The sequence below is a fragment of the Larus michahellis genome, chromosome 7, assembly GCF_964199755.1.
Source record: "Larus michahellis chromosome 7, bLarMic1.1, whole genome shotgun sequence".
NCBI classification, from domain to species: domain Eukaryota; kingdom Metazoa; phylum Chordata; class Aves; order Charadriiformes; family Laridae; genus Larus; species Larus michahellis.
In genome coordinates this window covers 38,842,220-38,855,960 of record NC_133902.1, presented here as the reverse complement: position 1 = coordinate 38,855,960, position 13,741 = coordinate 38,842,220, and the positions used below count along the sequence as shown (strand labels likewise).

Genomic DNA, 13,741 nt, shown 5'->3' with positions numbered 1-13,741 from the left:
TACCAAGAATATATAAAATTTTGGATAGTCTCTGGTTTTGTGTATCTTGGAAAATAAAATAGATCAAGAAAATACCAATAAATTAAAAACTCTTTATGTGAACAGATAGCATTTTAAAGGTTTTTGCTTTGAACTAAGAACTCATTTGACCATGTGAAGCCAAGCCTTGGTTCTATAATATCAAAACAAGACAAAGCTTTGATTTAAAAACTTAATTGCGTACACATTCTGACCATTTTGTACAGATCACTAGTTTTCCTCGTAATTCCACATACTAAAATAAAGCAAATAGTTTTATTTCATATATTATCTCAAGTGACTTTGAAATACTAAGCACATTACATTTTGCAGTGTTTTGCATAGAAAAGGAGGGGTAAAAGGCTTATTGAGGAAGTATTTCTCCTTTGTCAGTTTAAACGAGTTATTAAATATAGTATTTCAAGACGTTTAATCATCTTTTCTTTGCTGTTTACTAGAGCTAGGAAAATCTTAGTGTCTCAGACTTCTATAGGTCGGCAAATATCACAGGCTGGACAAGAGATGACTCACATATCAAGCAGGATCATGAGTGCTTTCAGGGACAATGAGAACATCACCTGAACATCTCTCACAGAAAGGTGCTTACCTGTTCCAAAAACGTCCTGCCTTCTGTTTTGTAGACTGTTGATTTGGTGTGTTGTTTTTTTTTTTAAATATCTTTTTTATAAACATGAATCCTCTGATGTTTCTAAGATGTGTATGTAGGAGCTTTTGAAACAGTCAGAAAGAAAGTAGGAGAAAATTGAAGCTTATTTATGTTTGCCATTAGCTGTTAGTCTTCATTATGTCTAAGGTGCTTATCTTTCTATCTAAGCAGAAAGATATTTAGCAGCATATGAACCAGCAGCAAAATCTTTAAAATGAAAATTAATATGAGAAGGCCTTAGCATTTATACTAAAAGAGGTTACTTTACTGAAACATTGCTAAGACATACCTTCAAAGATTATATTAACAAAGTTTCTGGGAACCAAAGTGTGTCTGAGTGGTTCTATCTGAAGAAGAGTTTGGCCTGAGCAGATGCAACACTATCCCAGTGGGTAACATGAGTGGGTGTTTTTATATTTATAAATAAAACAAACATGCAAAAAGTTATTGCAGTGGTCCTGCACGTCTTGCATCAGGGAGACAATTTTTCTGATACTATTGAATAACAACATTGGCATTAAAGTGGGACTGAAAGGGGATCTATTTTATTACTTGGTAGGCTCTCCTGAGGACATTAAATTGTGTCTTGATGGGAACTTACTTATTGCAAAATATTTTTCCTAATCGAACAACAGTTATTTAGACTTAACGTCATTACAGTTGCTGTTTTAACTAAGTACTGGAGGCAAGATGGTTGCTACTCAGCCACCAGATGACTTGGCATTTGCACTCATGTTTAAAGCTAATTATTCTTTATAAACTAGACTGAAAAAAAAAAAAAAAACCAGAAGAACACCTCAGTTTCTCCACATTTTTGCATACTAAACCCAGACATGTATAAGAGTGATTTTTATTGTTGTTACTATAAGTCCTACTTATCTTTAAAGGAGAGATACTTTTGCAGCCAAAAAAATGTGGCAAAAGGACATTTTCTCTAGTAGTAAGGTACAAAAAGTTATTTGAGAGAGGCATTTCTAAACAAGTAAGTTCTCGGGAAAGAACTGGGAGAGGGAAAATTAGTTGCATCAGTTTATTTATATGACAGTTCCCTTGCTGGACGCCCTGAAAAGCTGTAAGCTATATGGCTTAGCAAGAAACAGACCTCCCAAAGTATTTGCAGCTAAAAAGCTAGTAAATATTTATTGTTGAAATATCCTGAAATTTTGGTTTTGTAAGGGATTTCCTTGAAATCTGGTGATACAAGTTGAAGTGAATAATTCAGTCAATGTACAAATAAATATATGTAGTAAAAAAAAATATGTAGTAGTCATTCAGAAAAAAATTTCTTTTTAACTTTAAGGTTTTCTACATGGCTCAATGCAACTGGTAGCAATAAACATGTAGGATTTAAGTCTGCTAAAAAGTTTCTAAACCCAGACTATTAATAGCTAAAGTAAATGTGAGTAACTAAAGTAAATGTGAGATTGTGTCAGGAAGAGAGGTCTTCTAAGTCCTTTTAATTGTCGTGCCTTATTTGTTGAATCTCCTTAATGTTTCCATGTGACTTCCCTGACCACATATCATAAACCCCTGTTAAGCCGTTAAGTCTCTTTTCAGCAAAAACAGTTAAGTAGTTCATGTCTTTGTCTCCACAGTTTGTATAGTTTAGCTTTAAGTGCCATGGAGAAAGCAGTAGAGAAGAAGTGTGCAGTGCATATATACAACTGCCTTTGCTTTCTGTTTTTAATTGGTTTAGATACATGGATAATCTCTAATAGAAGATATGAACATGAGAGCGTGATAAAGAGCTGCAGTTTTCCTCTTGCTGCTCTGATGATATCAGATGATGGCATCATCAGACTTTTGGTATCCATTTAATCTCTTGTGGAAAAAAGTTTCTCATGTAGCCACCTCACAAATGAACACGATCTTTTCCTATGCTACAGTTATTAGTACTAATATTGATAAATCTGATGTGGTAATGCATTATTTGCTGTATATTCTTAAAATCCTGCTGTCTGGCAGAAACTCAGTTTCCTCCTGTCTGTCTGTCTTGGAGAACCTAAGTGCTTCTCTTGGGAATACTTCAGGGAATCACTCATAATCAGCTGTTCCCAGCCTTGCTCTGGTTTGCGAAGCAGGGCTCATTCCTGCCAGGCTGGGCAACACACGGGGGCTGCAGTAGGGCAGGCTTCAGCTCCTTCTGGCAGAGGTGTGCAGGACTTGCATCATGTAAGCAATATGCGAGAATGGTGATGCTGGGTGAGATGACTCAGAGGTGAAGCTTCATCTGCATTGTGCCCTGGATTAACATGGCCTCTTGCATGAGGGAAACAATTGTTTTTCAGTGCTTTGAGAATATTGATGCTTTAAAAATTAATCTAGAGGTCAACAGCATTGTTGATGTATGGACGGTAGTTGTATTTTTCATGACAAAATGTGTTGTGCAAAGTATTAGATGCAGCATGGTAACCAAATTCTATTTCAAAGTCAAAGGTACAGCTGTAATGACAATTCTGCAAAGACCAATTATTTGTGTATTCTTTCTGTCCTTTATATGGGCAACACTTAATGAAGTATACACATTGCTAATGTCCATCCTGCAGAGAAATGAACTGTGAAAAAATTCAAGCAAACATGTTCCAACTGTTCATACAAAGAATTGCATAAGTCACACATTGTGTTTCCACAAAACTTTCCCCACAATTTGCTGCTGCTCAGCATGTACTTCACTTAGTTTCCCCCAATTAAAATTTGCAAACAGAAAAGCTTTCCAGTGCTAACAGACTCATGTGCTTTCCTGGAGGTTTGGAGCCACGTGTTCCAGGAATGGCTGGGTACACCACGGCGATACAATATAAAGGCAACGTCAATCACCTTCTCACACTTTTTAATAGCTCCCCTCCATGACTCTCATTCTCCATCACTAGAAACTTAAGATTAAAGGAACTTTACTATATTTCGAGTAGAGTTTAATCCCCTAAAATGGATCTCCTTCATAGCAATGGCGTGCTTATCATTCAGCATTTACAGAGGGACTACAGGGCTTACCAGGATTTCCTTAATTTTATGTCACATGTTGGCGACCCCCGGAATATATTCTCAATTTATTTTCCTCTTTGGTTTCAGCTCAACCAAGTGGTTGGTACTAAAATGATATGGGTGGCAGTCATTGGTGATTGGTTCAACCTCATATTTAAATGGTAAGAAGTTGGATTTATTTTAAAATTTGGCGGTTTTAATGGTGGTTACAATATATGCCTCAAGTTTAGAAAACTTTCTGTGAATAACGTACTAGTAGACTTTCCCCTGTAATTATAAAACAGGAATTCACATTGAAGATATTTAAGATATGTTTGAAAGGACATTTTGATAAGACAAGAAGAACCTATAGAACTATTACAGAATAGTTTTGGCAATATACTCATATTCATTGTAAGATTATTTGTCATGCTTTGCTGAGGCCTTCCTACGTAAGAATCTTTTTATTGTGTTTCTGCTTCATTTTATGTTATTTTTTTTTGTCAGGATTTTGTTTGGGCATCGCCCGTACTGGTGGGTGCAAGAAACAATGATTTATCCCAATCAGTCAAGCCCATGCCTTGAGCAGTTTCCTATAACATGTGAAACTGGACCAGGTAAGAAATGTTGGAGATTACATTGGGACATTTAATAGAAATAGTGGCTTTTGGGGGAGAGAGGATGTCACTTACGAAGATCTTATATGATATACAAATCTCAGACCTCATGTTTAAAATAGCACCAAAACACAGGACAAGAATAAGGAAGAAATAAGATATGACAGGTGTTTGATTGCTGTAGGACAAGAATGTTAGAATGTTTACTTCATTGCATTTAAACAGTGCAACGGAGGGGGATTTGCTTTAAAAAAGTAACTCCTACTGGACTGAACCAGCATATCGGAAAGGAATTTTCTCAAAACTTGTGTCCTAGGTTCAGAAAGAGTGATTCACTTGCTTTGTCAGGTCCCTTTTTTGGAACACTTGCAGTGCCAATGACATCAGCTTGGGGAGAGAAATTCCAGAGCAGGGGGCTGTTGAGTTTGAGGGCTTGTGCACTGTTGCAAGAATTATTCAAACCACAAAAACGAGTAGGTGGTTCAGTGTAAATAACAATAGTATCAACAACTGATCATGTAATGTATGGAAATGTACATACATCGGTGGAAAATGGAACCCTTCTTCCCAGAACCAGACAGTGGCACTGAATCTGTGTGTGTGGGTACGTGTACAAATACATGCGGAAAAAAAGGTCTCTGAAAAATGTACCTTTTCAATGTATGTTCAGTTTTTTATATCTCACTGTCTTCTCTGTGAAACTCAAATGCAGTCCCGCTGAAGTTAAATGAGCTTGTGCGACCTTAATATGTGAAATAAGGTAAACTTACACTTAGCTAACTGACTGAATTTAGCTTAATTCATTGTACAAGAAAATATTGACTGTGGAAATGAATGTGCTTTGTGCCTCGTCAATGCCACTGCAAGCTTTTAAGTGGTTTGCAGAGCTGTATTTTGTTAACAATATCCTGCATTTTATCCCACTGTAATTTTGAATGAGAAGCTTAAACCCTTGTATCAGGCAGGGTTTAAAATGCCTGGTCTATATGTGATCTGCAGTCTTTCTCAAGTGAATTCATTTGGGACGTAACCCAAAGTATTAAGGTCCTTCAGATCTTTTCAAAAGCCTTCAGAATTAAGCCCATTCAGCACCATGTAATTCCAAGCCCTGACTAAGGAACCAGTCAGTGTGGTTCATTTTGTTTCATTGAACCAGAAGGCCATTTTCCTCTCTTACTTTCTTCCTGAAGTAACAAATCATTCCTGTTTCTGTCCAGTGGGTACCACTGTCATATTGATTCCTTATTTGTACTTACAATGACTGCACTTTCTCCCATCTCCAGATTTGCCCTTGACCATTGGCAATATCTGTCACTCACCTGTTCCTCATTACCAAGAGGAGGTGCAGTGAGTGCAGCTGTTAGGTGCACACAGTCATTGTGTGAGCTTACGTGGTACTTCACACACTTTTTATATATGCATTTTATATGAAAAGATTAGAGAAGCAGCCGCAGATGTGAGCAGGGCATATCCAAATATTGATAGGATTGCCTGAAGCCCAAACTCTGTGGCCCAACAAAAGGGAAAGCTGAGGGAAGTGTTTATATAACTACATGGCAAGCGATCTAGGACCTGAATTTAGTTTGTACTTCTGGAATGAGTAAACATAAACCTTAAGGTGGAGTTTATGCTGTTTCCAGTAGATAATTTGCAGATGAACTATGAAACATTTTTCCTAGATGACATTTTCCTAGATTAGAACAAAGAGAAGCTTTCCCAACGCTGATATACAACAGTATGGTTTCCTTATCAGTGGCATCTGTTCTGGTGTGAGGTTTAGAATTGTACATCTGTTAAAAAATTAATGAAAGAGTTGGTAGTGTGATTACTAACAATACTGCCAACAGGATACTGAAAATGAGTGTAGGGAGCCAGAAATCATTGTGCTTGTCCTCCCTAGACATTCCTGATTTCACTGAAATATTCTTTTGCTTTGCAACCTACTATATAGTGCTGGGTCATAACACATTCTTTGGCCAAAACGATTTCTTCTGCCAATGAAATAACACTGTCCCTTTTACTTTTCTTTTGTCTCCACAGAAAGCCAAGCTGTAAAAGTCTGGTATAGACAGGTTCCAATGATCTAATTTTCTGTCCTACTCTGTTTCCATTTCTTGAATGTATACCTGGTGAACAGGGAAAAAGAAGTGGCAGAGTAATTTTAGGAATCATTTCCCTTGCATTGTGCCAGCATACTTTGGTGATTTTTGCAGCTGTAGGTACTTCTCTATGGCTTCTTATTGTTCCCAGAAAAATTAAATTAAAATCTATAAAATTAAATAAGGCACAAAGACACAGTTCTTCCATCATACTTCAGGTACTTGTCTAAATTTATTACAAAACTACCTAAAATGTGAATTACCTGGACTGCAACATTACTAATGAGACACAATCACAATTGCTAACGCCATGGTAATTGGAGAAGCAAATAAAAGGCAATTTGGAAGGGCCATCTAAAAGTTATACTGGTACTTATACTGTTACAAAGAGCTAAATCTCTGTTACTCCCTCATCTGATCCTCATATATGACTTCTACATTGTATGCTACAGCCCTAAGAGAGCCCTAGGTGCTTTTCTTTCTTAAAAAATCACAATCCAAATCTAAGTAATGGAAGAATACTATGCTTTCCAATCAAGATACGAGCTTACACCCATATGATGTGGTTAAGCTGTTACCCACTTGACTTTCAGACAAATATTCTGGATTCTGTATAGATGAGTCTAATGAAAAATTCATATTGAGAAAATAAACTGTTGAGAAGCAGTTGACATTCTTTCAGCCTTTGTTAAGCATGTTCTTTCTAAATTATTAGGTGCCTGAGTAACTGCCAGTAGACATTTTCTATACGACAAATGTTACAGTCATATTTTTTAAGCTTGAATATTTCCTTTTTGTTTTTCCTAGGAAGCCCATCTGGACATGCCATGGGATCTTCCTGTGTCTGGTATGTAATGGTCACAGCAGCACTTAGCTACACAGTTAGGTGGAAAGATAAATCAGCAGTTACCCTTCACAGGTCAGTGTCTTTCCATTATTTTAACTCATACAGATATTTCTTTATATACATGCTGTGTTTTTAATGGACTTATTTTAACGAAATATTCATAGTTTGTTTTGTCCAGTTTGTAAAAAAACACCCCAAACTTTTATTATTATCTACTTCAGATTAAGAAAAAGAATATTAAGAGGATTTATCCATTTGTATAGGTTGGTACTTATTAACTTAACAGTTGTTGCATACAATATTTCTGAATCAGCTTCTATTTAAGGTCATGTCAGATCTTCGGTGTTGGAAGTTTTGAATTCTGTTAATTGTCTGTACGTGTTGGATCTTTTGGTTAGTACATACATTTACTGCTTTGATGGGAGTCCTTCTTACCCCATTTTACAGCAAATGTGCATAATGTTGGCAAAGTTCAGTGGAACATGTTACTCAGCTGTGTGGGCAAGTCTTACAATTGCTTTGATGGCTGTCCTTTCCAAGCCTGACAAGGTTGCTCCCATACTGTATGAATTTTGTCACTAAACTAAATGAATTTTTGCATTTACGTATGACTTCATGATGAGAAATATGTTCAAGGTCCTGGTGCTAATATAACTTGCCATTGATGATTTTCATCACTAAAACCATGGTAGTGTTTGGATCTGAAACTACTGGGGTCTGTTACTGCAGCCCTAGATGTGGCTGCAAGAGCAACCACTCTTGGTAATGTTTTAGTACTGACTTCTAGTTTTTAACCATCTGGTTCTAAACTTCTCTAGTTGTAAACCTCTGCTTGGTAAAAATAGGAGCCTGACACAAGGGGGCCTGGTGTAAATTACTAGGTGAAATGTCTTAATTTTTAAGCATCTCCTTTTTCCCCCGTAGATTGACATGGTCATTCCTCTGGAGTATTTTTTGGATTATCCAGATCATTGTGTGCATCTCAAGAGTATTTATAGCAACACATTTCCCTCATCAAGTTATTCTTGGAGTATTTGCTGGTAATGTTGCTATTTTTTCTTTTCTTTTCTTTTCTTTTCAACATATATGCAAAATATGAAAAAAATTAAATATGAGAAAAGGCAAGAGATTTTTAGTAGTGCTACGCAGCTACACAGCTTGCAGCTCTGGTGGTGCTCTGTGCTGTGGAAGACCAAGGATTTGATGATAGTCTAAAGGTAAAATTTGCAAGGTAGTATCTGCTGTCTTTGTAATTCACACAGGGAGTGAGCCCTCGCCCATGTGCCAATTGATGCTGACTGCATTATGTCCACACTGCCACAGACTAGCGCTATCTGGTTTGTGCTAACTGCACCTGGTATTTATCTGTGCTGCCTTTGCAGAAGGGATCAGAGAGGAAGTTGCTCCTATATGGCCCTGACCTTTCCTCTCAGGAGGAAGCTATTTGGTTCACTTCAAATGGTGTTCAGGTGCAAACTAGCACATGTGCAGTGTGGACAAGCATGGGGCAAAACAGAGAAAAAGGGAAATTAGCACTCCCCAGGGTGATTTAAGAAGCTAAAGTACGTTTTTCATAATTACTTACATGTGTTTCAAATTGGTATTTAGGAAGTTCAAACTATGAACAATCTCTCTAGTATCTATCTGATCTCAAGGAGGGTCACCAGAGCGTTGAACAGGGGCTGCCTGCTCCCGTTCTCTCTCTTTCATGGATGCAGAGCAGCCTGTGCAGCACTGGCTTGCAGTCCAGCCCTCTCTTTTCACAACCAGCATAAAATGAGTAAGAAGTAAGGTAAGAGCGTTCTGTGTCTTTTCCCTCAGCACTCAAAGCCTGTGTGGGAACTGGTATTGAATTCAGCATCGCTGTGTCTTTGAGTGCGAGTCTCTTGTGGAAAAGGAATGTTCTAGCTTACATCTAGTTTACGTCTAATATTTGATGGATTGTCATCTGGGAGATGCACTCAGGCATAAGGCACACCTCATATCAAAAACATGCAGTGCTTGGTATTTAATATTTTTTTTCCAAAGTAGCAGTATTCAGTGGGAGAAGAGGTTTTGTAATGTACTACAGAAGAAGTAAATTTTGTGTGCGTACGTGTATATATACATACATACATACATACATACATAAAATACATAGATATATTAATCTGTCTTCAGAAGTCAGATTCTACAGGGGCACTGTAAAAAGCACTTTTTCAAAGTACAAGTGTGTTGTTCCCTGTAACACTGAGTTTCTAATCCACAGGCATTCTTGTGGCAGAAGCATTTGAGCATACCCCTGCTATTCAGACAGCAAGCTTGAGAATGTACATCAAGACAAACTTGTTTCTTTTCATCTTTGCCCTTGGCTTTTATCTGGTCCTCAAGCTTCTTGATATTGACTTGCTATGGTCTGTTCCAAAGGCCAAGAAGTGGTGTGCCAACCCAGACTGGATAAACATTGACACAACTCCATTTGCTGGACTGGTGAGGAATTTAGGTGCACTCTTTGGCTTAGGTCTTGGAATTAATTCTGAAATGTTCATCACAAGCTGCAAAGGTAAAAATAGCTGTAAAATAAGTTTTCGCGTATTTTGTATAGCTGCTTCTTTAGCTATGCTGCAACTGTATAATTTCATTAAGATCCCTACTCATACTGAGTTTTTGTTCTACATTCTCTCGTTTTGTAAGAGTGCAGCTATGCCTCTGACTGTAGTTGCCTTGGTTCCATACTGTGTCCACTCATTAATGAGGACAACTGAAAAGAAACTTAATTAGATAAAGTTTCCAAATGGGTGGCAATGTGGGGATGGATATGAACTGTTCAAGAACCCTCTGCAAAGGCAGTTTTGCTAACTGATTTTAACCAAGGGGGATGCCACTGCGTCTTTGATGTGCTCCTGGTAAGTAACCAGTACGTCCAAAATCAGTACATTCAAGAATGACTTTGGCAGCTCAGACATATTAATTGCTGATTTTATTCCTAGAAATACTGCAATGAGGGACACTGTAGTATGGTTATATATGACCCAATACTCTGGGTCATAACAAAGTTTTAAAGTATAATCAACTAGTTCTATTTAGCTACTTGGTGGTCTTTTAGTGCTGTCTGTCTCCAACTAGATGGTGCTTCAAGCCTCAGTTGTATATAGTGATACTCAATATTCAGGTTTTTTTATATATAGATATTGTGTGTTAAACTGATAGATAATGGTGTGACAGTATCACACCACCTACAACTGTACCCAGGCACTGTGAAGAAGGCCAGCATAGTTATAAATAAGGCTTCAGATTTAACTTATTGAGCTTCCTGAGAAAAACAGCTTTTGATTAAGCCAGATGAGAGAAAAAAAAAGTTTCTTTCAGTTAGACTCTGTAGAATATATTTTTGCATTATTGTCTGATTTTTGTCATTTTTACTTTTTGAAAGTGGTCACATAAATCATGAATGACACAGATTACATCTTTGATATTGAAAATACATAAATATGGTGTAACAAATCTTTGGGTTCTGTGCATCTACACTGAGCAACAAATGAAGAAAGTTGTCAATAATGAAATTAGCTCAGCATATTGTGCATGCTCCTGTGTTGCAAAAGCAAATTAGACTAATTCTGACACGTCAGGAGTCAGAAGCCGGAATCACTGTTAGTAGTTGTGTAAGTCATGAAGATGTGATTGCAGACTAAGTCATTGCAAGTTTATATGCTTGACAGCTTGGTTTACTTAGGGACACAAGTAACTAATATGTCAAATACATGTTCTTCTATATAAACAGGATGCTCTGAATAGACAAAGGGAGTTACTTTCATTTTTCTTCATTATTTAGCACCCACTATTGCATATTCCCTTTTGGTGCTCAATCTTTAAGCAATATTTTGCTGATACTGTCTCATAATGCTTAGAATATAAGCAGCATAAAGCTATAATACGGGTAATGAGGGCTGTGTGCATACGATCTGATAGCAATAAGGCTTAGAAGATATAAACGTTATATTGTTTCTAGACTTCCAATTAGTTGTAGGATAATTGAAATGGAAAGAGTCATATTTAATTGGGAAAACACAGTGAATAGTTTGATTTGGCCCTTGGGAATGAACACGATACAAATTACAGAAGCAAATCTGAAACAGACATCCTTATTTAAGAGCCTCCTAAGGCTACATTGACTTAAAAAAGTGATGAATCTGTTTTTAACAGTCTGAGGAGCATTCTGCTTTATGCGTCTCCTGGTATCTTCTGTAATGATTCTCTGAACTCTTCTTCCTGCAGTAGCTGGCCTGAAACCAGTCTTTTTCAATAATTGTGACTCCTTCAGCAAAATGACTTAAGCTAATGTGACTAGAAACATATAATGAAGAGCAAAGGCAGCTACGACAAAGATTTCTCCCATGTTCAAGATGCTCTGTGCTTTGTTATTCCCTGCCAATGAGGTGACCTACAAGGCGTCACAAAACGCTATTAGGTTGATCTAGCTGTCCTTCTGTTCCTCACTCCTCTTGGCCAACAGCAGGGGATTCTTTGTGCGCAGCCGTCTGTGGCTCTTGCAGCAGCGTTTGGGCCAACTGGCAATGTTGGCTCTTCTAAGCTGGGAGTTATGGGCAGACATCACATTTCTAAGCTCCTACCACATGAGGGTCTGTGCTTCCCAGTACTGATAGAATTTTGGTGCCTCTGTTGGGATAGACACAACCATTAATGTAGAATGACTACTTGCATTTCTGCAGTATTCTTCTAGTACCATACAGACATGTAGGAAGACATGGGCTCCCACTCACTTTCTTGGAGCGTCCTATTAATTCAGCCTTCAACTTCAGTGCTTCAGGGAAAGGGACAAAGACGAGCTTCCTGTCTGAACCACCTCTTATTCTTTTCCTCAACTATTAAAGCATTACTAAAACCAAGAATCTTGGTAAAATGGAATACATTAAGTTAGTTTATTTTTGCCAGTAACTTCACAAATTAACCTGTTCATAAAGCAATGGCAGTAGAATAAGACACTTTCTGAGCAGCTGAGTGTGTTGGGCTATAGAGCGTTGTGCAACTGCCTGAAGAATCTCCAAGGAGGGCTCCCAAAACTTCAGAGTTAGCCTTTTCCAGAGTGGTGGGATAAACAAGGGTCTAGATATAATATTGATATTTTGATAGAATTAGAATTGTAAATCAAGAGGCATTTAGTTGATACAGTGAAATAGAGCTACATGTCCCTTAGTCAGGCTTTAGTAAATTTATCGCAGTTGAAAATTACACTTCAAGCCTTATTTAATAAGATTGTGTGGCACCTTAACTAAGAGCTAGCAAATTGTTAAATGTTTAAACTGTAACTTCATCAGGCCTTTGCAGCTTTTTTTACTGTTAATATTTGGAACAGATACAGAGCATATACACTCATATGATGGGCTGAACTACTCAACCTGGTTTGGGCCACAAGACGCCCTTTTGAATTAAGATTTTCCTATGTAATAAGGAGGATGGAAGGTGCTTGACTGATCCCCTTGCTCCCACTAATGGGATTCCAGGAGAAACTACTCTGTTATTCTTGGCTTAGAGATGCCCGAATTGGGGTAATGCAATTCCAAAAGTCCTTCCATCTGTCTGCAGAAAGTTTATCACTAGGCAGAAATTACATGAAGTGAGCGTGTCCCTCACTCCTCATACAAATGAGCTGACAAGCTGGCATTACATTCAGATCACACCACTTTTGCTAATACGCAGCTTTTCATCCTCCTCATTCCTGTTATGTCCTGATGGAAGGACTCTGGCTACAGACAGGCTGTTCCTGCTCAGAGTAGTCTCTTTGGAGCAGGGCCCATATTTGCAGAGCAGTTACTCAGGTGCCATCCCAATACACTCTCATGGTTATAGTTATCCAGAGGAATAGGGTGGCTGGAAAAGCAGATAATGCAGCTGCCATGGACCGTGCGGAGAAACATACAGCAGGAAACACCAAATGGCACTGTCAGCTACTTCTGTCAAGACAGAAAGACACAAGCAAACTTCTTTGGGTCTGCTCAGGGGTCTTGTCACCAAGCTCCAGGGCTGGGGGATCTTACCTGTGGGGCAGCTGCAGAGGAAAGGCCAGTACAGCTCTGCACCAAGCAGTCCATCAAGGCTTGTTGCTCATGCCCAGATGCACCATGTAGCTCCACTTACTTACACTTTAGTTCCATCACACAGGTACTGAAGGGCTTTATAACCAACTGGTTGTCAATAGCACACAGGTATAAAGTGGCAGGAGATGGCACCCAAGAACATGTAAGACCAATGCGACTGTCTGTGAACACCATGAGTGCCTTTGTTATACAGGCATACTTCCCAGTACATAGCTCCCAATATTTACTAGCTCTCTAAAACCAGGATGATGTTATGAAGAGGAGCAGTAGCAGTACCACCCAGCTGGGTCCATGTCACTGTGCTCCTGCAAGGAGGTGGCAGGCTCCTTTGCAGGCAGGAGCTAGAGTAGTTGCGTTGCTCTTCTCAAGAGCTCCATCCTGCACAGCAGACCCTTGTTACGGACATGCTCTAAATACAGACAAATACTTGTTATCAT

At 38.3% G+C, this 13,741-nt stretch overlaps 1 protein-coding gene across 1 annotated transcript; it reads left to right on the top strand.

Moving 5' to 3' along the window:
- The first annotated feature begins 3,610 nt into the window (after window positions 1-3,610).
- G6PC2 (glucose-6-phosphatase catalytic subunit 2) lies at window positions 3,611-13,671 on the top strand. The gene is made up of 5 exons (XM_074596281.1): window positions 3,611-3,828; window positions 4,154-4,263; window positions 7,170-7,281; window positions 8,134-8,249; window positions 9,458-13,671. Exons 1-5 carry the CDS (start codon window positions 3,611-3,613, stop codon window positions 9,967-9,969), a joined length of 1,068 nt encoding a protein of 355 aa, XP_074452382.1. The 3' UTR covers window positions 9,970-13,671.
- The last annotated feature ends 70 nt before the right edge of the window (window positions 13,672-13,741 follow it).